Genomic DNA, 26,128 nt, shown 5'->3' with positions numbered 1-26,128 from the left:
TGATGATCAGTTGCCTGCAGCAGTGATCACCTTTTGCGCCAATACCATCCCCCTTTGTCTATTGCTATCTTGCTCTCACCCGGCTTCCTGCCCATCAGAAGGATCGTCTCCGGGCTTACCGACTGCTCCTGTAAGCTTGGAGACGACCAGGAAGTGGCGGGAGGGGGACACCTCTCCTCCTGCCCATAAAAGTGATCTTGCAGCAAATGCACTACTGGGACCACTTTTATATGAAAGCTGACCACCTGGCTGAAAAAAGCTAGCTGCTGCCATAACCCTTGTATTAAACATCAAAGTAGAGCTGTACATTTACAGTTAGGCGGTTGGCAAGTCATGCAGAGTGCTGCGCAAAACGGTATCCTTAGGGCTCTTTCACACTGACGATCCGTATGTCCGTTTTTCATCCTTCTGTTTTCGGATGAAAAACGGACATACATGTATTCCTATGGAGCGTCGGATGTCAGCGGTGACATGTCCGCTGACATCCGACCCGCTTCGATTCAAAAAGTGTAATGGAGGAAAACCCTACTTTTCCATCCGTTATCGGATCGGGTGACGACGGACTCTACGGTCCGTAATCATCCGATCCCCCATAGGGGAGAGCGGCGTTCTGACAGGTCCGTCGCTGCACAGTGTGCAGCGATGGACCTGTCATCTTTCTGCTCAGCGGGGATCGGCGGAGTGATCCCCGCTGAGCAAGCGTGTGTTCACGGGGCGGATCATCACTGATCCGCCATGTGTGAAAGAGCCCTTAGTCTTGTGTACATTTTTTGTATAGAGGAATAATAAAGCATAGAAATGCACAAGCTCTTGTTTAAACCAAAGTTATTTACTGTATCCTGTGAATGCTTCTAGTTTGCTGATAGCTGTCTAACTTTGACTACAGTTACCGTCTTTTTTTTTTTTATCAACAATACATTATTTTTATTTCATTTTTTTCATTTTTATAGGTTGAATTTGAAAGAAAATTAGAGTCTGCAACAAAGTCTAAACTGCACTATAAGCAGCAATGGGGAAGAGCCTTGAAGGAACTAGCGAGAATAAAACAGGTGGGTAATATTTTAATTGAAAATGGAGTAACTACTTTAATAATTTTCTTTTGGCTGCGCATGTATCTATAAGGGTCCATGCACACTAGGTGGATGAAAAACTGCCAAAAAAAAAAAAAAACGCTCAGTGGCTCGTATTGCATAAGAGTTTATGAGCTTTTATGGGTATTTGCTTTTATAAGCTTTTGTTCCAAAACATTCACTTCTGCTCACTTTTTACTATTGTCAATGTACACCTGAAAACAATGAACGCTCCTAAACGCTGTGTTTAGGTGCGTAAAGTGTTTTTTTTTTTTCTGCCTGAAAGCCAGTGTTAATTTAGTCAACTAACATGACTAAAACATTTTAGTCGACTAAATGAATACTATTTTAGTCGACTAAAATACGACTAAGACTAAAACAATTGAGATGACTAAAATACGACTAAAACTAAAAGCCATTTTAGTCAAACGACTAAAATGAGACTAAAACTAAAATGAAATTGTCAAAAGATTAACTTTGACTTTGGGCACCAGTCCTCAGGAGGGATGTACTGGAGATGGAGCGAGTACAAAGAAGGGCAACAAAGCTAATAAAGGGTCTGGAGGATCTTAGTTATGAGGAAAGGTTGCGAGCTCTGAACTTATTCTCTATGGAGAAGAGACGCTTGAGAGGGGATATGATTTCAATTTACAAATACTGTACTGGTGACCCCACAATAGGGATAAAACTTTTTCGCAGAAGAGAGTTTAATAAGACTCGTGGCCACTCATTACAATTAGAAGAAAAGAGGTTTAACCTTAAACTACGTAGAGGATTCTTTACTGTAAGAGCGGCAAGGATGTGGAATTCACTTCCACAGGCGGTGGTCTCAGCGGGGAGCATTGATAGCTTCAAGAAACTATTAGATAATCACCTGAATGACCGCAACATACAGGGATATGTAATGAAATACTGACACATAATCACACACATAGGTTGGACTTGATGGACTTGTGTCTTTTTTCAACCTCACCTACTATGTAACTATGTAACTATATGACTAAAACTAAATTGCAATTACTGGAGATTTTAGTCGACTAAAACGTAGGACATTTTAGTCATCTAAAATGTACTGGAGATTTAGTTGACTAAATACGACTAAAACTAAAACAATTGCAGAAGACTAAAATGGGACTAAAACTAAAATGCCATTTTAGTCCTAAGACTAAAATTAACACTGCCGAAAGCTCCTCTGAAAAACACAACTGTGATAGTTTTTTTTCCAGCCTGAAAACACTTGTCTGTAAATATGCCTGTAAACACCCAAATGTGCATGGACAAATAGGCCAACATAGACTTGCTTATACAGGTTGAAAAAAAAGTGAAAAGCCTGTATAAGCAGCATTTTTTTTTATGCCCAGTGTGCGTGAGGCCTAACTGTATTTGCCAAGGCATGCTTCTCTCTCTCTCTCTCTCTCTCTCTGACACTGATTAGAGCATACAAACATTCTTTTTTATCAGAAAGGGTTTATATACCTATCACTCTACCTGGTATCGTTGAGGGTTCTTTTAGACAGGCAATAAGCATGACTGCTGAAACACAATCTGTGGATCACATTTCAGAGGGTGATATACTGTAGCAGTGGCTGATAGGTGTTCTGGAGGTGCTCCAGCTGCCTGTTTTGTTTGTTTGCTGTTTTTTTTTTGTCTTCTTTGTGAGACTGCACATTTGCCTTGCGGTTGTGGTTTGACCCCATTGATCTGAATGACAAGCGGTGCTGCGTGTCAAATACTGCAGACCGAGTTAAAAACGCTGCGAAGCAAAACATCACAGACGCAACTCTTGTGCAGCTCTGCCCGGCTGTAATGGCAGAATTCGGGTGGATGGCCAAGGGACAGGAAAACCACAGCTCAGCCACCTGTAAATGTGGTGGCTGAATTTGTTTTTCTTTTTTTAGGCTAAGAACAATTTCAGCAAGTACAGACAAAAACTCTTTTGATCTTGCCTTAAATGCAGTGACCTTATCACTCACTTCCTGTGAGCTGAACTGAAAGCACAAATATTATTTGTCTTCCAAGCTACAAGCTATCTTCTGTGAACTATTAATTCCTATTTCACCATATAATGAAGATAAATAAGTCCTATTTGTATTCAAAATGAGCAGAGTAGCCTTGGAGGCAACCATGGCTCTCTCCGTAGATGCAATGGAAGAGTGAGTGTAGCCACCCAGCCTCTATAAGGGTATTCACAAATTACCACATAAAGGTAAAAAAGAGAGCCACCACATCCAAGGACTTGTAAGATACAGTATGTTTCATTTTGTTTTTGCATTTAAATGCGCTTTGATTTAAAGCGGAGCTCCACCCAAAAGGTTGGAAAATGCATGAAAAACACGGAAAGGATGAAAAATACAAAACAAAAAAAAAAACTTAATTATATCTACACTTTTGGAGACTGATTTTCACAGGTAGCTGCTTCCACTTCAGCCGGCCCATTCAGAGCATAGCATGATTCGCTCATGCACATTAGGAAACTAGCTGTGAAGCCGCCACGCTTCACTGCCGGATTCCCTTAGCTGAGACAGAATCAGAATCAAGAATCAGCTCGGGTGAAGACACCACTGGATGCCTAGACAGTATTTGAAGCTGCTGACTTTTAATTTGGGGGGGGAGGGGGAGGCTCCGCTTTAAAAGCTGACCAGACACTTTTATGATAAAAGGTACTGTATATTGTGGCTGTATAGATCATGCTACACCTGTATTTTGTTATCTTAAAAAAAAAAAAAAAAAAATCAATATGAAGAGAGATGTCATTTTTATTTTGAAGAGCACAACTAAAAGTTTTCTATGTGTATCTTTGTTAGCAGTCCTGGCCCTCTGGTTGTTTGGCATTTCCACTTTCACTTATGTCTGCCAGTAAGAAAATGTTTTTTTTTTTTTTTTCTTATAAAACAATAGAAGTCATTATCACCGCTCTTGGACAGCATTTTTAACTAGCCATTTGTTTCCCCTAAGTACTGTCCACATTCTCGCACATATAACAAATTAGATGGAAGAATTTATGTCTATTGTTACTAAATGTTAATGATGAAACCCAGTTGGTAGGCGCTTTACAGACTTGCCTCACTAGCGTGAGTGCCCACTGCCAACAGGCAATGAGTAATGATTTCCATTACCAAGTTGTGCCTCTGCGAAGTCTGTTTCGTGAATTATTGTAAGAGTTAGACTATAGAGTAAACATTTGGAAAAGCTGCCTGCTTTGTGATTTGAAAGATCCCGTTCTGTGTTCGTTCATTAAAAAAATAATAAATCTTGAGTTATTACTGCCACTTGAAAAGTTGGTATAATGTTTAACAAAGCCAGACTGCAGTTTTTTTTTTCCAACTGGAGCTTGTGTTATGTATGGGTTTAAGTTTAATCTCAGCTGAAAGTGTAAAAAGCTGTTAATTAAACATGGGGGGTGTAAAATGTAACCAGCTCTGGAACAATTTTTGATTTGATTAGTTGGTGTCTGTATCTTCTATTTTAGCAATGTGCCTAACCATAGTCACTGGAGTTGCATCTCAGATTTATTTCCTTTAATATCAATGGAAGTTTATTTTATCGTATTGCTCATATTTTAAAAATGCCAGTTTTCTACTTAACTGATGGTGGTTTGGTGCAGATGATGACGCAATTACTGTTAACCACTTGCGCTCCAGAAGGTTATACCGCCTTCATAATAGGCCATTTTTTGCTTTTGGCACTATGCTACTTTAAATGGCAGTTGCGCGGTCATGCAACACTACTCAAATGAAATTTATATAATTTTTTTCACACAAGGAGAGCTTTCTTTTGGTGGTATTTGATCACCACTGGGGTTTTTTATTTATTATTATTATTATTATTATTATACAGGATTTATATAGCATCAACAGTTTACACAGCACTTTACAACATAAAGGCAGACAGAACAATAACAATACAATTTAATACAGTAGGAATCAGAGGGCCCTGCTTGTTACAGCTTACAATCTAAGAGGGGGGGTCAAGAGTTACAGAAGGTAATAACTGTGGGGGATGAACCGATGTAGAAAATAAAAGTACAGTTAGGTGGAGGCAGGATATGCTTCTCTGAATAGAAGGGTTTTAAGGGATCGTCTAAAAGTGGAACAGATTAGGAGATAGTGGGACAGATTGGGGTAGGGAGTTCCAGAGGATGGGAGAAGTCCTGGGGGTGAGCATGGGAGGAGGTGACAAGGGAGCTAGAAAACAGGAGGTCATGGGAGGAACAAAGAACGATTAGGTTGGTATTCTGAGACTAGGTGAGTGATTTAGCTGGGGGCAGAGTTGTGGATGGCTTTGTAAGTTGTTAGTATTTTGAAATACATTTTTTATTATACAAACGAAAAAAGACAGGGAAAAAAAAAAAATATATATATATATATATATATATATATATATATATATATATATATATATATATACCGTATTTATCGGCATATAACACGCACTTTTTTCCCCTGAAAATCAGGGGGAAATCGTGGGTGCGTGTTATAGGCCGATCCCCGCCAATTTTGTGTGATCGGAGCGATCGTGGCTATTGCCGCGATCGCCGCCGACATACACAGCCGTGTGTAAATTCAAATATGGCGCCGAGACTGCAGGGACTCGGCGGAGCCGAGATACACATACCCGAGAGTCCTCAGCTTTTCTTGGCGCCGCTTACAGTCCCGCCCAGTCCCGCCATTGGACCTGTGTGATGTCCATCATAGGGCGGGACTGGGTGGGACTGTAAGTGGCGCCGAGAAAAGCCGAGGACTCTCGATTATGTGTATCTCGGCTCCGACGAGTCCCTGCAGTCTCTGCGCCATATTTGAATTTACACACGGCTGTGTATGTCGGCAGCGATCACACAAGGCTGCACTGGGGCAAGGCTGCAATGGACACTGGGGCAAAGCTGCACTGACAATTCTGCACTGGGGCAAAGCTGCACTGACAATTCTGCACTGGGGCAAAGCTGCACTGACAAGGCTGCAATAGTCACTGGAGCAAGGCTGCACTGACAAGGCTGCAGATGGACACCGATAACGCTGCATTGATGGGCATTTTTAATGTAAGTTTTTCTTCCTTAAACTTTACTCCTAAAAGTTTTTTTCCTTAAAATTCCCTCCTAAACTTGGGGTGCGTGTTATACGCCGATAAATATATATATAAATTTTACCATTGGTTATAAACATATCCAATAAAAACACCAAAAACTCAAATTTCTTCATAAATTTAGGCCAAAATGGTTTCTGCTACATGTCTTTGGTAAAAAAAAACTCCCAATAAGTGTATATTAATTGGTTAGTGTGAAAGTTATAATGTCTACAAACTAGTATAAATATTTGAAAATGTATCAGTTCTGATGTACTGAGACAGTCTCTTTTTTTCTTGAGGCCCTTAAATGCCGGGACAGTACAGATGCTCCCAAAATTACCCCTTTTTTAGAAAGTAGACGGTCACAATTTTTTTAGAAAATCAAGAAATAAAATTAAATTTTTTCACAATTTAAAAAAATTTTTTTTTTTTTTTTATTATTACATATTGTCACCAGTGCTGTACAGCATCATCATATGATCAGGGACACTGACTGGTGACAGTATGCTAAAAAAAAAAAACTAACATTAAAATTTCATTTTTTTCTCCTATTTATAACTTTTTCACATATTTTCATAAGAGTCGTTCAGGGTCACCATAGTAACACTGTACTACTCTGGGGGGTGAGGAGGGATTTTTTTTTCAATGATTATCACTGTACGAGCAGTGTTTTGAACTATCATGAATGGGTTACATTCATAACAGCTGTGATTACTAGTGATCTGTGATGGGCTACAGTTATTCACATGGTACAGGGTGCTGTGATTGGCCCAGGTACCTTGTGATAGCTGTGTACCAATCACAGCATCACTATATAGGAAGCACAGCTGTCATGAATGACATTCATTCATAACAGCTTTGTTGACAATGTGATCGCATAGTGATCACATGATCTTCGGGCTGCTTAAAATGGCTGGGTACCAGCCTGCAGGACCAGGCTGGATGGCATTCATGTACATGATCCAGCCGCCCACAGTAAATGTGTTCGGCAAGTGGTTAAAGCAGAAGTAAACTATATCCGAGCACCACAAATGGAAAACACAATTTAATTCATGCTTAATATTCACTGCAAGCTCACCCACCTATTCCCGTCTCCATCCTTTATTTTGTTGAGGAATAACTTTGAAAAACACCCCCCCCCCTCCTAGCATTTCTAGCTGAAGCCATCTTGAGTAAGGGCAGATAATTCATGTAGCATTTACTTTTTGGAATCCATCTACCCTTAGCTCGGACATGCAGGCAGGAGGGTGGACTAGCTGAGAAAGCCCCTCCTCCAGATGAAAGAAAAAGAAAAAACAATGAAGACTCCTGGGATGTATGACATAATTGTAGTCTAGGCAAAAAAACAGGAAGCAACTGAGGAAATGTAAAAAGCTGAAGACGCCACATTGGTGAAACGCGTTGAGACAAACCTTTGCCGTCATTTCTGGCTTAAGAGTGACGTCACATCTGGTTGTGAACTTCTGGCTTATGAAACGCACGCCGGCTCCAGCGAGTGGAGTGGTAGGGCAGTCCCTCTGCACTTTCAGCTGTACACACTGGTGCCGGTTAATATATGTGAGCAGTATGTTAATGTGTTTGGTGAAACCTATTTAATAAATCCTGCACTATGATAAATTATTCTGCACTATGATACAAAAATTCATACATTTTTTGTTTTTTAAATCGATTTTATGTACCACGATTTAAACTTGCTGGCTACTAATATGGCTGTCTAGTAAATGGTCAGCATACAATCTACATATTAAGTGTATGCAGATGTAAAGCCTGGAATTCTTCACTGCGCCCCCTTCACTGAATGTATTCATGCTATAAGGATCATCTTTGTTTTATTGGACTTATTTCATAAAACTGAATAGAGATTAAAAGTAATGTGCAAAAACACCCAAACACAAATGATCTTTTAACTGGAGCCTTTAGAAAAACAGAAATGTAATTTGTCTGTGGGTTACTTCACGTTACACATCGTTATTGCTCTGTGTGCTGTTATTAAACATATGTATATGTAAATAACACAAAGTGCAGCGCTCAAACAGTAAACATTTCATAGTCTGCCTGAACAATCTAGAATAATTTAACCTTTAACCGCATAGGTACTAATTAAATGTACACATCATTCAAAAAGTGCAATGTGCCAATAAAATAAATGAAATAAAAATGCATATAATAAGACCTCATAAATACTGATTAGACGTGAACATCATTCAGAAAGTGCAATTTGCTGATAAAATAATGTAAAGCGTGAACCAAAAAAAAAAATGAATGATCACCATTAGCAGACATGATATAACCATGAAGGAGTCCATATAGAGCGCTTTCAACCGTAGTGGGAAAACAATTGATGTCAGATAGTTCCCTATTCTGTGCTGTTAATAGGACGGTATTCCACCACCAGTGTGCACTGTTCACTTGCATGCAAGGCGTACCAGACAAATTGCAACACGCAGTTGAAGATTGGTCACAAACACTTATGGAAATGGATCCTTCCCAGATGAATATGGCCTCTCCAGCACCTCCTTTGTTTCCTCAAAGCCATAGGGAAAAAATTTGCAACAGGTTGTCACAATACACCTCACTGGGACCGCCAACATTCCCCAGGATCAGCTCAATAGGATCAGCATTACATCCACATATGTGTAATAAAAAAAAAAACACTCCTCATAGTGTAAAACCACCAGTAAAAATGTATTATGTTATTGCACCTACAAAAGTTTGCAAGCAATACAACATACTTTCCATAAGACCAGGTTTTCCAGCACCAAAGATGGCCGCCACTCACTGCTCATGCATGGTAGCGTGTTTCGCCACATGTTAAGTCATCAGGGGCTGCTGAGGATGGCATATGTGATGAAATGCGTAGGGCTGAGCTAGGCCACACGCTATCACTCATGCGCTCTGAGTGGCAGCTATTTTTGTTGCTGGAAAACCCAGTTTTATGGAAAGTTTTATGTACTGTATTGCCCACGAGCCTTTATAGGTGCAATAACTTACATTTTGTTTTACTGGTTTATTACACATATGTGGATGTAATACGGATGCTGGGGAATTTGGGCGTTCTCAGTGAGGTGTGGAGGAGTGTTGTGAAAACTTGCTGCAGACTTTTTTTCCTGTGGCTTTGAGGAACAAGAGATGTTGGAGAGGCCGCATTTACTGAGAAGGATCTGTTTCCATAAGCGCTGGTGACAACTCTTCAACTGAGGGTTGCAGTTTGGTACTCCTTGCATGTACAGTGGATTTAAAAAGTCTACACACCTCTGGTAAAATGTCAGGTTTCTATGATGTACAAATCTTTTAGCAGGGGAAAGTAAAACTAAAAAACTAAAATAATTTGGTTGCAGAAGTGTGCACACCCTCTTATAACTGGGGATGTAGCTATGTTCAGAATTAAGCAATCACATTCAAACTCATGTTAAGGCTGGGTTCACACTGGTCCGACAAACGCTCCGACATTGGGAGCTCATGTCGCATGACGTGTGAAATTTAATGTTTCCCTATGGGAGCCGTCCTAACTGGTCCGACACAAGTCGTTCCGACTTTAGAAATGCTCCCTGTACTACTTTGGTCCGACTTTGATCCTACTTCATCCTATTGACTATCATTGAAGTCGGATCAAAGTCGGATTGCCGTCTCGCATGATCCGACTTCGGCACGCGACTTGTGCTCAGATCATCTTGAGGGGGAACTCCGCGCCAAATTTTAGATAAAAATCCGGCATGGGTTCCCCCTCCAAGAGCATACCAGGCCCTTGGGTCTGGTATGGAACTTGAGGGGAACCCCCTACGCCGAAAAAGCGGCGTGGGGGGTCCCCCCAATCCATACCAGACCCTTATCCGAGCACGCAGCCCGGCCGGACAGGAATGGGGGTGGGGACGAGCGAGCGCCCCCCCCCTCCTGAACCGTACCAGGCCGCATGCCCTCAACATGGGGGGTTGTTGCCTTGGGGGAGGGGGGCGCGCTGCGGCCCCCCCACCCCAAAGCACCTTGTCCCCATGTTGATGAGGACAAGGGCCTCTTCCCGACAACCCTGGCCGTTGGTTGTCGGGGTCTGCGGGCGGGGGGCTTATCGGAATCCGGGAGCCCCCTTTAATAAGGGAGCCCCCAGATCCCGGCCCCCCACCCTATGTGAATGAGTATGGGGTACAGCGTACCCCTACCCATTCACCTAGGAAAAAAGTGTCAATTTAAAAAAAAACACTACACAGATTTTAAAGCATTTTATTAGACAGCTCCGGGGGTCTTCTTCCGACTTCGGGGGTCTCTCCGGTTCTTCTCCACGCTCTCCGGATCTTCTGCCGGGCTCCTCCGCTCTCTTCTGCTCTTTTGCCGCTCTTTTGCTAAAGCGGAGGAGCCTGGTCTTCAATCTTCTGCCTTCTGCCTTCTGCCCTCTTCTCCTGATGTTGACACGACGCTCTCTGGGGCTAGAATGCTCTCTGTGCGCTCTGCTCTGACTTATATAGGCGGTGACCCCGCCCCCTTATGCCGTCACAGTCCCTGGGCATGCTGGGACTGTGACGGCATAAGGGGGCGTGGTCATCGGGTGATGACCACGCCCCCTAAAACGTCACAGTCCCAGCATGCCCAGGGACTGTGACGGCATAAGGGGGCGGGGTCACCGCCTATATAAGTCAGAGCAGAGCGCACAGAGAGCATTCTAGCCCCAGAGAGCGTCGTGTCAACATCAGGAGAAGAGGGCAGAAGGCAGAAGGCAGAAGATTGAAGACCAGGCTCCTCCGCTTTAGCAAAAGAGCGGCAAAAGAGCAGAAGAGAGCGGAGGAGCCCGGCAGAAGATCCGGAGAGCGTGGAGAAGAACCGGAGAGACCCCCGAAGTCGGAAGAAGACCCCCGGAGCTGTCTAATAAAATGCTTTAAAAATCTGTGTAGTTTTTTTTTTTAAATTGACACTTTTTTCCTAGGTGAATGGGTAGGGGTACGCTGTACCCCATACTCATTCACATAGGGTGGGGGGCCGGGATCTGGGGGCTCCCTTATTAAAGGGGGCTCCCGGATTCCGATAAGCCCCCCGCCCGCAGACCCCGACAACCAACGGCCAGGGTTGTCGGGAAGAGGCCCTTGTCCTCATCAACATGGGGACAAGGTGCTTTGGGGTGGGGGGGCCGCAGCGCGCCCCCTCCCCCAAGGCACCACCCCCCATGTTGAGGGCATGCGGCCTGGTACGGTTCAGGAGGGGGGGGGCGCTCGCTCGTCCCCACCCCCATTCCTGTCCGGCCGGGCTGCGTGCTCGGATAAGGGTCTGGTATGGATTGGGGGCGACCCCCCACGCCGTTTTTTCGGCGTAGGGGGTTCCCCTCAAGGTCCATACCAGACCCAAGGGCCTGGTATGCCTCTGGAGGGGGAACCCATGCCGGTTTTTTATTTAAAATTTGGCACGGAGTTCCCCCCTAAAGATTCATACCAAACACAGTGCCGGCATTGGCGGGGATCCAAGTCGGATCCCCGTTCATTGAAAGTCGGACACATGCCGGCTTCATGTCGCAGGGCAAAGTCGGATCCAAAGTAGGACGGCTGTCGTGTCGCACCAGTGTGAACCCAGCGGAGTCAGTTCACACCTGTCATTTAAAGTGCCTCTGATTAACCCCAAATAAAGTTCAGCTGTTCTAGTAGGCCTTTCCTGACATTTTCTTAGTCGCCTCCTACAGCAAAAGCCATGGTCCACAGAGAGCTTCAAAGCATCAGAGGAATCTCATTGTTGGGAGAAGGGTACAAAAGAATTTCCAAGGCATTAGATATACCATGGAACACAGTGAAGACAGTCATCAAGTGGAGAAAATATGACACAACAGTGACATTACCAAGAACTGGACTTCCCTTTCAAAATTTATGAAAAGACAAGAAGAAAACTGGTCAGGGAGGTTGCCAAGAGGCCTACAGCAACATTAAAGGAGCTGCAGGAATATCTGGCAAGCACTGGCTGTGTGGTACATGTGACAACAATCTCCCGTATTCTTCATATGTATGGGGTAGATTGGCAAGATGGAAGCCTTTTTTCTTATGAAGAAAAATGTCCAAGCCCGGCTAAATTTTGCAAAAACACATCTGAAGTCTCCCAAAAGCATGTGGGGAAAATGTGTTGTGGTCTGATGAAACCAAGGTTGAACTCTGACTATAATTACAAAAAATATGTTTGGTGCAAAAACAACACTGAAGATCACCATACCCACAGTGAAGCATGGTGGTGACAGCATCATGCTTTGGGGCTGTTTTTCTTCAGCTAGAACAGGGGCCTTAGTCAAGGTAAAGGGCATTATGAACAGTTCCAAATACCAATTAATATTGGCATAAAACCCTCAGGCTTCTGCTAGAAAGCTGAACATGAAGAGGAACTTCATCTTTCAGCATGACAACGACCCAAAATATATATCCAAATCAACAAAGGAATGGCTTCACCAGAAGAAGATTAAAGTTTTGGAATGGCACAGCCAGAGCCCAGACCTGAATCCCATTGAAAATCTGTGGGGTGATCTGAAGAGGGCTGTGCACAGGAGATGCCCTTGCAATCTGACAGATTTAGAGTGTTTTTACAAAGAGTGGGTCATATTTTATTTTGTTATTTTTACTTCCCCCCCACCTAAACGATTTCAGTTTTGTTTTTCAATGAGTGGTACAGTTTATAGGTCACATTAAAGATGGAAAAAGTTCTGAAATGATCTATCTTTGTCTCTTTTTTTTTTTTTTTTTTTTAACATCACCGAAACCTGACATTTTAACAGGGGTGTGTAGACTTTTTTATATCCACTGTAAGTGAAGGGTGTCACACTGGAGATGTGAGAAGTAGAATACTGCCCTGTTAACAGCATGGAACGGGGAACTCTTTTCCATCTATTTTCCCAGAATAGTGGTTGAAAGCTCTCTATATGGACTCCCTTATGGTTATATAATGTCTGCTAATGGTGACCATTTTTTTTGGTTTACTCGTTACTTTATTTTATTGCCACATTGCACATTTTAAATGATGTTCACGTCTAATCAGCATTTATGAGGACTTATTATACGTATTTTTGTTTATTTTATCGGCACATTGCACTTTTTGAATGATGTCTACATTTATTTAGTACCTAATGAAGTTAAAGGTTAAATTATTTTAGATTGTTCAGACACACTGAAATATTCACTGTTTGAGCGCTGCACTTTGTGTTATTTGTATATGTTTATACTCCGTATCAGGGTATTGTCTCAGCTGCTTATTTAATTGTTTTGACCCAAGTGCAGATTTGTCACCATTTTAAGACTGTGTTATAATGAAAATAAGATTCACTCCTCTCTATTCTATGATTTCATATAAGCATTGATTATTACAATTATTTGTTAATTACTGTCATACAAGCAAATCATCACTGATTTTTAAACAAGTACAGGTTTTTGATGCCTTCCGTAAAGTATATTACGCTAGCTACAAGACCTACTTCATAATGGATGTCTTCAAAAAATATTGTACAAATCAGAGCCTATGAAAAGTACAGCTAGTAGCTTTACGAAATTGTTGATGGTTTGCAGAGCAAGACAATTGTGTGGTTTGGGATATAAAACAGGGGAGCATAAATGTTAATTATCTTGTGCTGTCTGGATGGTGCCTATCTCTCTCCCTTATTTTTTTAAGGGCAAGTAGAAGAAGCAAGTCCAGGTCATTTGTCGTGTAATCAGACAACAAGCTCTTTTGCTGCGTTTGCTCAGCACAGATTTTTCTGTCTGACATCTGGACTTTGCTGCTCCTGTCCCATGCTTATCCACTCACAATAATTAATTTGATTCATTATTAAGTCATTTAGCCAAACATGGGAAGCAAGGCTTTGTTTAGAAATATATTAGTTGGGGATGTTGGGCTAGGTTGAAAACTGTGTCTTGAAACCATCCAGGCCCGCCTACTGGCTTGTCAGATCTGGGTTATTTTCAGAAAACTTGACTTGAGTTTCTTTAGAGAACATAGAATTATTTTCCCACAGACCTAACTTGGTATGTATGAGTGGGAGAGTGAGCAGTGGCCACTATTTAGTGATTGTTTAGTCTACTGTATGTGTGTTTACCCCTCTTCTCGGGATTTATAGGCAGCCATAGCAAAATAAAGATTGTGCTTGCTTGATTGAGGAGCCGCTTGTCCTTTACACTCACTCGACTGGCATGTCTAAATTGTGGATTTAACTTCTTTCATGCTGGTAGGAGAGGAAAACTGCTTTGCAGGCAGACCTTTGCTGACACCTGCAGCAAGAAAAATGCTTATGTGGACTAAATTCACGTTTTGTTGAAAACTGAAGAAGCCGTCTCTTTCAGGTTAACTTTATATACAGGACATTTAAAAAAATAGTTGATAGTAAATAATCCTAAAATGCACTTGATTGGACTGGTATCACACAATCGGTCCCAGTCTATTCAGGCATATCTTTTATAGGCTAACTGAAGTCACTGAAATATGCAGTCAGATAAATTTTGTACTGGCAATACAATACTACTGTTACAGCAGTTGTTCAAGGTGTCTATATATGACTGTTCAAGGTACAAAAATTGAACCCAGTGCTCTTATTATTCAGCACTCAGTAAGAAACCCAGTCTGATATGCTCCTCTCTTCCTCTGTAGTGCAAGTGTGTAACAAACGCTTGTGTTTAGCAGGGGGGCAGTTACTCAGCTATGCCAGCCTAGAGCACTGGTGTTTGTGGAAAGAAAGATCTTGAATACCTGATTGTTATGTTATAGTGCCACTTGCAGGATTTGACTTCAACAGCCCTATCCTGAATCCTGGGGTAGCCTGCAAGATATTTTCAGTGTTCCCTTGGGCCGTCAGCAGCCTGCTCCCGTGGGAGACAGCATGTTTCAGGGGATGGTCCCCCTAGCATTTCCTTCCAAGTGCATTGAGTGTGGAGACCCTCCTTTTTCCCCTTGTTCCCTGGGCTGCCCCACACATTCTGTAAAACCTGGATACATAATATAGTAATTTTGGCTGTACACCCAAGATTTTGTTCTCCACCCTCTTGAAAGAGAAGAAATTGGTCTTTGCCCATATTCAATCCATGTGCGAGACTCTTAAGTTGAGGCTTCGGTTGCTTTTGGTACATGCAAGCTTCAAGCTCCATTCTTTTTTAATCCCTTTATGAATAATTAATTTACAGGGAATGGGAGTACCCGGTCTGAGCCTTTTAACTTGCCTAAGCGCTTTCAGGTTTGTTATCCTTTTGAGGAGGGGTCCCTCAAACAAATGGATGTCTTCCCCAGTCATGAAACCACCAGGCTGCCTTACTATGGTAATTTCTGTGGAGAGGAGTCTGCCTCCTATTAGATTTCCGTCAGACAATGCCATAGCTGCATCATATGTCCGTTGTTGGGGTTGAGCGAAGAGTCCAAGGATAAGGCTGGATGTCTTCCATATCCTGCATAATCTACCTTTCAGGAAAGACAACTGTCAAGCAGACTACCTTGGTTGGCAAGGCCTAGATCAAGGACAGTAGGTTCTACATCTTAAAGTGTTCCTTCAAATTTGTTGAAGGGGAAGGCTGGACTTGGATCTTCTGGGGTCTTGTTTCATACAAAAATTACAAAGGTTTGTGACCAGGATATAGGGGCCCCTGGGCATGTGAGGTGGACACTCTGGTGGCACTGTGGGACTGGTAGGCCTCTCAGTTTGATTTGAACCTGAAGAAATTACGATCATCCTTCTGGATTGGCTATGTCACTTTTAGTATGCAGACACCCCTTGGTGTTTCCCTCCTCACCTTGACCTGGTTGCTCAGGGGCCAATCTTCCATATTGCTTCACCATCTCTGTCTTTAATGGCCAGGCTATTGAAAGAAAGGTTTTAACCCAAGAGTCAAATCTTCACGGTTTCCTTCAATTCCTTCGAGCCTAGTGCACACTATTTGTTTTTTTCCGTTCAACCCAGCGGGTTGAACGACAAAAAAACTATCGGCTCCGATCATAGCAAGTATAGCAATCTCCCCCGCTGAGCTATTGTGTTCTGACAGGGGGACACTATCCCCCCCCTTCGCCAGTACACTCAGATCAGCGCTGTCGACCATTGGCTGAGAGCCATGATCAGGAGCCGGTGGCTTCTGGTTTTCCAGCATTCTCATCAGACCGACTGGCTTCCACAGGGGCCGAATGTCGGCTGGTTTTTATTGAATTGGCCGGCATTCGGCCCGTGTGTATGGCTTAACACATAGCACAAATAGGATTTTTTTGGACTTTTTAAATTTTTTTTTTGTTCTCTAAGAGAAATGGCTATTGTTAAGGTAATTCCATCATAGTCATCAGGACTATAAATATATCAAAAGGCTTAGTTTGGCATTAAACATAGCCTGAAAGCATTGCCAGGGGTTCCTGTTCTCTTACCTCCAAGCACTTATCAGACTTTTGGGAAAAGAAGTAAGCCAAATGCACAAGTAGGAATATGAGATTTATGTAAAGCTGTGAAGGGGGAAATTTGCTAAAACTGGTGCACTCAGAATCTGGCGCAGCTGTGCTTGGTGGCCAATCTGCTTCTAACTTCAGCTTGTTCAGTTAAAGTGGTTGTTAATCCACTGTAACCTATATACACAATCAGCACTGCCTCCTGTTGTAGTATCCCCCTCTGTGTGTGATTTATCACAATAAATGCTGCAAGTACCTAATTTCACTGCCCAGATTGCAATCACATGACTGTCCAGCTTTCTCCTTTTCTCCTCTTGGAGATGCAGCGGGTGGGGCTGAGATTCCTCTGCTGATGTCAATTGCAATTTTGGCTCTTAACCACTTCAATACAGGGCATTTTCACCCCTTCCTGCCCAGGCCAATTTCCAGCTTTCAGTGCTGTAACATTTTGAATGACAATTGCGCGGTCGTGCGACATTGTAACCAAATGAAATTTTGATAATTTTGTCCCCCATAAATAGAGCTTTCTTTTGGTGCTATTTGATCACCTCTGCGGTTTTTATCTTTTGCGCTATAAACAAAATAGACCGACAATTTTGAAAAAAGTTATATTTTTTACTTTTTGCTATAATAAATATCCCAATTTTCAAAAAAAAACCCAAAAACTAATTTCTTCCTCAGTTTAGATCGATATGTATTCTTCTACATATTTTTGGTAAAAAAAATCGCAATAAGTGTATATTGATTGGATTGTGCAAAAGTTATAGCGTCTACAAAATAGGTTATTGATTTTATGGCATTTTTATTATTTATTTATTTTTTTTTTTTTTACTAGTAATGGCGGCGATCTGTGATTTTTTTTTCTTTTTATCGGGAGTGCGACATCGGACACTTTTGACACTATTTTGGGACCAATGACAATTATACAGCGATCAGTGCTATAAATATGCACTGATTACTGTGTAAATGTTACTGGCAGGGAAGGGGTTAACACTAGGGGGCGATCAAGGGGTTAAATGTGTTACCTAGGGAGTGATTCTAACTGGGGGGGACTGACAAGGGGAGGAGACTGATCTGTGTTCCTATATACCAGGAACACACAATCGGTCTCCTCTCCCCTAACAAGACGTGGATCTGTTTACACACAGATCCACATTCCTGCTCTGTGACGAGCAATCACAGGTGCCGGGCAAGCACATTAGCTCCCAAGGGTCGCGGTGGGCACGCGCGGCCCCTACAGCGCCGGGAAGCCGAGGACGTCATATGACGGCTGCCCGGAGGAACAGAGTGTTCCTGCGGCTGTAATATTACAATGGCTGGGATGGGAAGTGGTTACATTGGGTATTTACAGCATTTCTATTTATAAATCATTCACAGAAGGACGCTCCAATAGGAGGCAGTGTTGATGGTGTATACAGGTTAGTGTTATGAGAGCAGTGGGAGGGGAGAGGGACAGCTCACACACAGACAGAGAGGGGAGTTGGACACAGGAGCAGAGAGGTGAGCAGATAGCAGGCTGCTGATGACAGAGGCATGTAAACTGACCACGGTGTCTGGTCTCAGCAGCCATGATACACCGTGGTCAGTTTACAGAGGGGTGGAGAGAAACTGTCAGGATCAGCCAGGTTTTTTAGGTGTTGCAGGGGGCCAAATGACACAGGACAAGCACTGTGTCATATAACATGCTTTAAAGGAGCAGGATCCTTTTTTTTTTCTTTTTTTTTTGGGGGGGGGGGGTTAACAAACGCTTTAAGCTTTGACAATAAAACCTGGAAGCTTATTGGTTTCTATGCAGAGCTGTACAAGATTTTGCACCATGCAGTCTTAGTAAATAACCCCCGAAGTGCTTTTGCCATGGTTGCAAACGAATAGAAAGTTGACGTTTTGGACATTCTATCTTTCTGCAAATGAAAAAAAGATGTAATAATACATTAGCACACAAAACCTGTCTTTACCTTTGAAGAGGATTATAATCTTTTCTTAGTGTCCAGTTTAGGTAAGAAAAACATTAAATCTGCATATCTGCTTAGCTTCAATTTCTCACTCCAGAGAGTTGTATACATTAAAAGGATTAGGGGTATTCATGGAAGGCCACGTGTGTAATAAAAATATTTTGAGGAAAAGAAGGATTTAGGACCTGCAAATTTAAATTGTTTAGGAAAATGCCATATATCACATTGATTAGCACAGCCGTGGTTCTTTAGGTCATTAATTTTTTAAAACATATACTATATAGCTTTTTTTTTTTTTTTTTTTTGCATACATGAAGTGTTTTACCATGTATAGCTTTGCACAGCAGCTAAGGAAAAAATAAGTACAGGTGGTCCCCGGTTTACAAACATCCAACTTACAAACGGAGGGGGACAGGAAGTGAGGGGAAATCTCCCCCTAGGAAGGGAAATTCACTCCTGTAAGCGTTATCATAGGAAAAAGGTGTCTCCACTGAAGCTTTATTACCAATCCTTGTTTCCATAACAACCCAATTTTTTCAAAATTCAATTGTCTCAGGGACAGAGAGTGAACAGGGGCACAGACAGCAAAACAAATGTTACAGGGGTGTTAACTCTTCCCTATGCTATCCAAAAAAATCTAAAAAATTATTTATTTTTTTTTGGCTTAAAAAATTTACCTGTTCTGACTTACAAATTCAACTTAAGAACAAACCTACAGACCCCATCTTGCCTGTAACCCTGACTGCCTGTATCATTGGGCAGTTTCTGCCATTCGGATAATAACCACTATCAACAATGATCTTTTTAGCTATTTTGTAAGGGGGGTTTTTCCCAATGACCACAAACGTAAGGAGCCTTCTTCCCAGTGACCCTTATGCTAATGTACCATGAGCTGTAGATATAATAATTAGAAGGGTTGCACCGATACCAGTTTTTTAAGACCGAGTACCGATACTTTTCCTCAAGTACTCGCCGATACCAATTACTGATACCTATTTTTACAGTTTTTTTTTATTTTTATCTACATTGTTATAACTAACTTTTTTTTTGGTGGGGAGGGGGTTATTGTTTGTGGTGGAGAGGTGGGGAGGCTGTTTTTGTTTAGGGTGGGGAGGGAGGTTATTGTTTAGGGTGGATGGGTGGGGAGGGATGTTATTGTTTAGTGGGAGGGGTGGGGAGCGGGTTACTGTTTAGGGTGGAGAGCTGGGGAGGGACGTTATTGTTTAGGATGGGGAAGGATGTTATTGTTTAGGGTGGAGAGGTGGGGAGGGAGGTTATTGTTTAGGGTGGAGGGGTGGGGAGGGATGTTATTGTTTAGGGTGGAGAGGTGGGGAGGGAGGTTATTGTTTAGGGTGGAGGGGTGGGGAGGGATGTTATTGTTTAGGGTGGAGGGGTGGGGAGGGGTGTTATTGTTTAGGGTGGGGAGGGGGTTACTGTTTAGGGTGGAGAGCTGGGGAGGGACGTTATTGTTTAGGGTGGAGAGGTGGGGAGGGATGTTATTGTTTAGGGTGGAGAGGTGGGAAGGGACGTTATTTAGGGTGGGGAGGGAGGTTATTGTTTACGGTGGGGAGGGGCTTTATTGTTTAGGGTAGAAAAGTGGGAAAGGTTGTTTGTATATGCAGGAAGGAGGGAAGGGGAAGGGGGTATTTGGGAACCCAAACATCGCCAATCACTGCACTACAACACCCAGCAGACCTGCCCTCTCCCTCCAAGAAGTTCTGCAGCAGCAAAGCCTGGCTCCATGCAGGACACACTACTTACCAGGCAGATCAGTCACCCGGCAGCCACCCGCAGGGGAGCCCCAAGAGGAGAAGCACATCGCCAGAGGACACAAAAAACATAGCTGGGGGGGGCTGCGCGAGAGGGGGCGGGTCCAACATTTTGCACTGCAGGTAAGGGAAATCCCCACAGACAGCTGAAACATCATCGGTTGTTAAGGACACGGCGGCCCTGCTCCTTAACAACCAATGATTGCCTGCATTCTTTTCTATACATTTCATCTGTCAGTGGGGGAATCCCGCTGACAGATGAAAGAGCTGAACCTGAAGGTATCGGTTTCAGGTATTGACGTATTTGCACGAATACCGATACTCATGCAAATGCTTAGTATTGGCACCGGTATCAGTGCAACCCTAATTATTAGTAGGGGTTCCCCAAGCTTGCAAAGTTTTTTTCATGTTAAAAAGGTTGAGAAAGGTCGTTCTAGACTATGCTAAAGACAAAATACATTCTCCCACTCATAGAGATGCATTGTGAACAGATGGAACACTTGTCAAAAGGGGAAGTAGAGGTGGAAGTAGAGAGGAGACATTGCTGGAAGTGGCAGCAGAGGAGCCAGCACTAAGGACGGTCTTCTTTCATTATTGCTACACAGTGGCACATACTGTGGATGCTTTTAACCCCAGAAGGGGGAGAAGAATCTGGTGAGGGCAGCTGCAATAGGAACACAAATTAAGATATGCACGGTGTGTTCACTCACTGAAAAGTCCATCTGACTAGAAAGAGGATTTCCTTCACGGGCACAAGAGCACTTTATAATTTATTATCCAATATTATTATCGTTATTTTTATTTTTATATTTTTATTTTTATTTTATTACTTTTTTATTTTCATTTATTCATTTTCATTTTTTCATCATCCAGCAGTCTTGTTTTTTTTATGTTTTTTTTTTTCACTTGTTATATGGATAATGGACACTATACAAATGCAGACCTAGGAAATCTGCTTGTTTGGTGGTTTTAATAATTAGCACTTTGGAAAGTTTTATGTAAGCATATCATTTGCAATTGCACTTTAGATTGGTTCAGCAAGTATCACAATTTTGCTTAGTAATTTATCCCTAACGGATATACGGATTTTTTTTGCACCAGGAATCACTTGTTTTGTTTGGTTTTAGCTTTAATGTAAAGTAATTTTTGGTTGGTTTATACACTTTGGTAATACTTATCAATACACGGTGTAATATCTTCTTAGTCTCTAGGATTTTTCAAAGGAAACGCCCCATATATTTTTATACCACTATGTGATAGCAGCAGAACAGCGCCATATCTACTTTGTTTTCTTATTACTTACTTGTCAAAAGGGGCCTTACTTTATTGAGTAAGCCTGTTAAAGTCAATCTCCAGGTTGGGGTCCCCATTCCCTTAGAACACCCCGATTATTTTTCCTTTTATTACATTTTGGAATACATACCCTTTTTTAAAACACAAATTAAATACATATGAGCTGTTTTACCTGCCAAAGGATTTATATTACTGTCTATCCAGTTCTGAGATATACACAGCCCTAACCCACAGTGTACAACCCTTTCTAGTAGTTAACTGGACCTGATCTTTCTTTGCTACAGTTTTGTTTTCACTACCAGTCCCCACTTCCACCCTGAGAACTAGACAACAAATAAGGGGTGCTGCTCAAGTCTCCAGCTGGGTCCTCTCCTGTAGTACACAGCTGGGAGTACTGGTAAGGCTCATCCCATCTTCGATGATACAACAGGCAAAAAAGGCGTCGTACATCACTGCAAGACATCCTATGGATATGTGAAATGACTGCCTCAGCCCAGGCTCCAGCCAAGCCACTACCCCAACGCGTTTCACTCTGCCCGGAGCTTAATCGAAGCTGAGACTGTCGTTCTACATATCGACAGGGTCTTGCAGTGATGTGCAGCACATAGGCCCCTTTTTTGTCTGTTGCACCCTGAGAACTAGACCTTAAAAGGGGGAGAAACACACTGATAATAATCTCTCGCTATCACTCTGCTGTCTCCTCCTATTGGCATTCACTGCAGCACATGTGTGTGTTATTCTCTTTGTGCTGCCTCTTCCTTCCTCTCTCTGAGCTCTGGTTTCTTTTATTTTCACCTGGTTATCCAGCCAGCAAGTTTTTAGTTTTTTTTTTAAAGAACAAGCTGTCCTGTAGATGTAGCAGTTACAGGAATGAGACAAACAATTTAACACTGACAGGGGTACTTACAATGATCAGCTTTTATTTATTTACTGTATTTATCGGTGTATAACACACACCGGCTTATAACGCGCACCCTGATTTTAAGAGGGAAGTTTCAGGAAAAAACTTTCCACAGACTCCTTTCCCTGCACAGTACAAGGACTCCTTTCATTATAAAGCCTCCTGAGACAGCGGTGCCAGCATACCTTTAGGGGTTGTGAAGGTGTTGCTGACAGCCCTTTCTCGTGTGCCGCTCCTCCCGTGTCACTCTCATTGTGGATGGGGGCTTCTGTGTGCCTCATTTGATTCCACTCTCTTGTAGACCCGGTCATGTGACTCTCCTCTGTTATTTCATTGATGGTCACATGACCGCTCTCCTCCAATCAAAAGCTACAATCGAGGAGGTGGCGCAGCGGGAAGAGAAGAGCGATCATGTGATCAATGAAACAGCAGAGAAGAGTCACATGACCGGGTCCACGAGAGAGCGGCATCAATTGAAGCCTCCTCCAGCAATTAAAAGCTACAATCGAGGAGGAGGTGGAGCGGGAGAAGGAGAGCGGCCAGAACGAGCGGTGAGCGGCGTTGCTTAAGGTATTACAGGCTCATGTTATGTACGTTTGCATTGGGGTGAGGGGTGAGATGTGGGAGGGGGCTGGCAGTATTTTCTTAACTTTTTGAAGTATGGCAGTGCTGTCCCAGGGCCAGGAAGGGCGGGGCGGCCGGCCCGACACCCTCCTAATGAGGCGGACCGCCCGATCCCCGCCCCCCCCATTGGTAAAAAAAAAAAATATATATCGATGTATAACATGCAGGCAGGGTTTACCCTCTGTTTTCAGGGGAAAAAAGTGCGTGTTATACGCCGATAAATACGGTATATAAAACCTTTATCCCAAAAAGAAAAAAACAGTTTGCTGTAATTTCTTGCACAGTGTTAGCTGGAGTTTGGCTTCAATTTGTTAGTGTATTTAAATCTGATATCAATCTAATACTGCCGTCCAAAGGTGCCCCATGTGATCCTTCCTCCAGAGTGGGGACACTCTAATACAGGAAGTGTGTTACTGGCCAGATCACCAGGGGAAAACAGTGGGGGGAAAAAAAACAATGCACCCACCACGTATAATAATTAGTAAGCTACAATATATTTTTTTTTTGTTTTGGGTTTAATACTGCTTTAAACTGAAATTACACTTTAAAAACAACAATATTATAATCATTCGTGTTCATTTGTAAATCAACTTTTTTTAAAAGACAAAATTCTTCTTTGGACAGCTCTCTTTTTTTTTTTTTTTTTTTTTTTCTTGAAACATTCCTTAAGACTCCTTTGCATCTTGTATATTTATACAGTGTTTCAGTAAGTTTGCCGCTAGATTTCGGAACTTTCAACACTGCCGGCAAACAATCTAGCACCTATGCAGTGTTGAAAATGTGATGGAAGCATAGAGTGCATGGCATCCTACTGTATGAGAGCTCCAGATAAAGCGGCAGTATCGGCAATCTCCCCGAGAGCCAGATAACACTTTATCTTACTGCTATTTCACATATCCTGTGCTTTATGCTGCTGTTTAGTTTACTTGCAGTAACATGAGTGGGGAAGTTGTTTTTGATGTAAAACGCCGTGATAGTAAATAATGACCTAATATTAGTCTGCAGTTTTATTTCTGTCGCTTTTCTCCACGCTGTCATACTGTTATATTTTGTATAGCTGTACATACAGAGTGCTGCAAAGGAACTGGACATTATTGCAATTTTTTTTTATATAGAGCAACCCAGGAATAATGAGAACTACATTTGGGATTTGTGAATTATATAACTGTTTTCACCAACTGTTTTTCTCAATTGCTGCAGTCCAAAGCTGCTATTTTTTTAATAATAATAATGTTACTGGTTTATTAAATCTACATAGCAAACAGTGCCTTGTTCAGCAATTATTATTGTAAATCTTATTTAAATTTACCATATGTGATTATTTATTTAAAATGTTAGACTTGGCATACTTAAGGGGCTGTAAACCCTCATGTTTTTTCACCTTAATGCATCCTATGCATTAAGGTAAAAACTTCTGACAGTGACTGGCCCCCCAGCCCCCCCAGTTTTACTCACCTGAGCCCGTTTGTTCATTCGGTGGAGACGCACTCACCTTCTCTGCCTGGGGTTCTCGGCTCTTAACTGGATAGATCAAATACAATGATGCAGGGGACGAGTCCTGCATTCTGCGTCTATGGACTTGGGAGCGCACCCACAAGGTAACCCCCCCAGGGGTTCTCCTAGGTAGTTAAATGATGCAGGGAGGAGCTGATGGCGCCGCCGGGGAACCCCCAGAAGAGGATGATTGGGGCCACTCTATGCAAAATGAACTGCACAGTGGAGCTAACTATGACATGTTTGTTATTTAAAAGAAAAAAAAAAAAAAGAGCCTTTACAATCACTTTAGACACAAATGTAAAATGAACACTTTACTGGCTTTGCATTTTCTACATAGGAGTGTTTTAACTTTAATCGTGTCCTATTATTTGCAAACACAAACTGTAAAATTATCAGCCAGCTTTTGTAAAACTATTCGCTTCATTTTCACTGCTTGTTAAAGTAAAAACGTCTCTTAGAATGCCCGAAAGTGTACCATAATAAACAGTCATACTCGCGTTTTACACATACAGTTGGTTCATATATTAATGACTCGGTCAGCTTGCCAAAACACCGAATGTATATAAGGCAATAATTAATTTTCAGATGCAGCTTATATGAGTGAAAGATTGATGGTATCAAGTGGAGCCAGACGTAGTTCAGAGAGTCACTAGGCACAATCCCAGAACACAGCAAACGAAAGCGATCACAGCACCCCTTTCCATAATGTGTTCAATGTTAATGCCTAACTTCTGAGTCTTAGTCGGGGTATTTGAGACCGACTGATTTGTGGAATTTAACAGTGTACTTAATGGACTGTAAGAATTACACATTCTCCTACTCCACATTATCTCTGTACCAGTTTGACTGGGGTTTACATTGCTATGACATAGCGTAGTTAGTGGAAAGGTTTCTCGTGGGGTTTCAAGTTCACTTCATAGGCATGAAATATTATATTGGCTTAATAAATAACGGTGGACACTTTTAATAACCTGGCAAATTGCTCAAGAAAGTTTTCATGGTAAAATTCTGTTTGACTGCAAAGGAAATGACAGATTCATTACTGGTTACTTGTATTACACTGCTAAATCGCAGTTCTCATAAACGGGATACATGCCTTTTAAATAATCAGGTATAATATATAATCCTTTTTTTTAATATGATAATTGGATGTGTTCATAGCTAGTTTCTGTATGCTTTAGAATACTTTTAACTCTGGATGATTTGAGACATCTGCGAATGCAGCCTGCTGCAGCTAGTCCATTTTTTAGAGTATTTCAGGACACAAGTTTTGTTAATTTCATGAAAAGGACCTGTCAGGGTATTATGATTAAGTTAGGACAAGTTTGGTATGAGCTGAGCATTTACAGAAGGCTTCTGTCAAAATCCTAAAGATTGTATTGTCTAAATGCTATATGATATAAAGTTTACACATGTGACTAACTGGTGTAAAGTTTGAAAATGTTTGTGCGTTTGCCTTACAATGTTTAGTTTTTATTAAATGGAATACACATTTATACTGGTATAAATATAAGGGTACCTTTGAAACAGGAATTTATGGAGATCTCTCCATACATTTGGTGGAAGTTACTTGGCAGTTTTAAACTAGGGATGCACCAATATCGTTTTTTG

The 26,128-nt window shown here is 42.0% G+C and overlaps 1 protein-coding gene across 1 annotated transcript in view; it reads left to right on the top strand.

The window, feature by feature from the left end:
- The window catches only part of CEP120 (centrosomal protein 120), a 182,028-nt gene that overhangs the window by 150,020 nt on the left and 5,880 nt on the right, over positions 1–26,128 (top strand). Inside the window, exon 18 of the mRNA XM_073624700.1 lies at positions 951–1,049. Within this exon, the coding sequence (XP_073480801.1) occupies positions 951–1,049 (99 nt within the window). The remainder of the gene's footprint in view (positions 1–950; positions 1,050–26,128) is intronic.

Source organism: Aquarana catesbeiana, linkage group LG01 (genome assembly GCF_042186555.1).
Source record: "Aquarana catesbeiana isolate 2022-GZ linkage group LG01, ASM4218655v1, whole genome shotgun sequence".
NCBI lineage: Eukaryota > Metazoa > Chordata > Amphibia > Anura > Ranidae > Aquarana > Aquarana catesbeiana.
The sequence above is the reverse complement of the archived record's forward strand: the minus strand, read 5'-3'. Positions and strand labels throughout refer to the sequence as shown.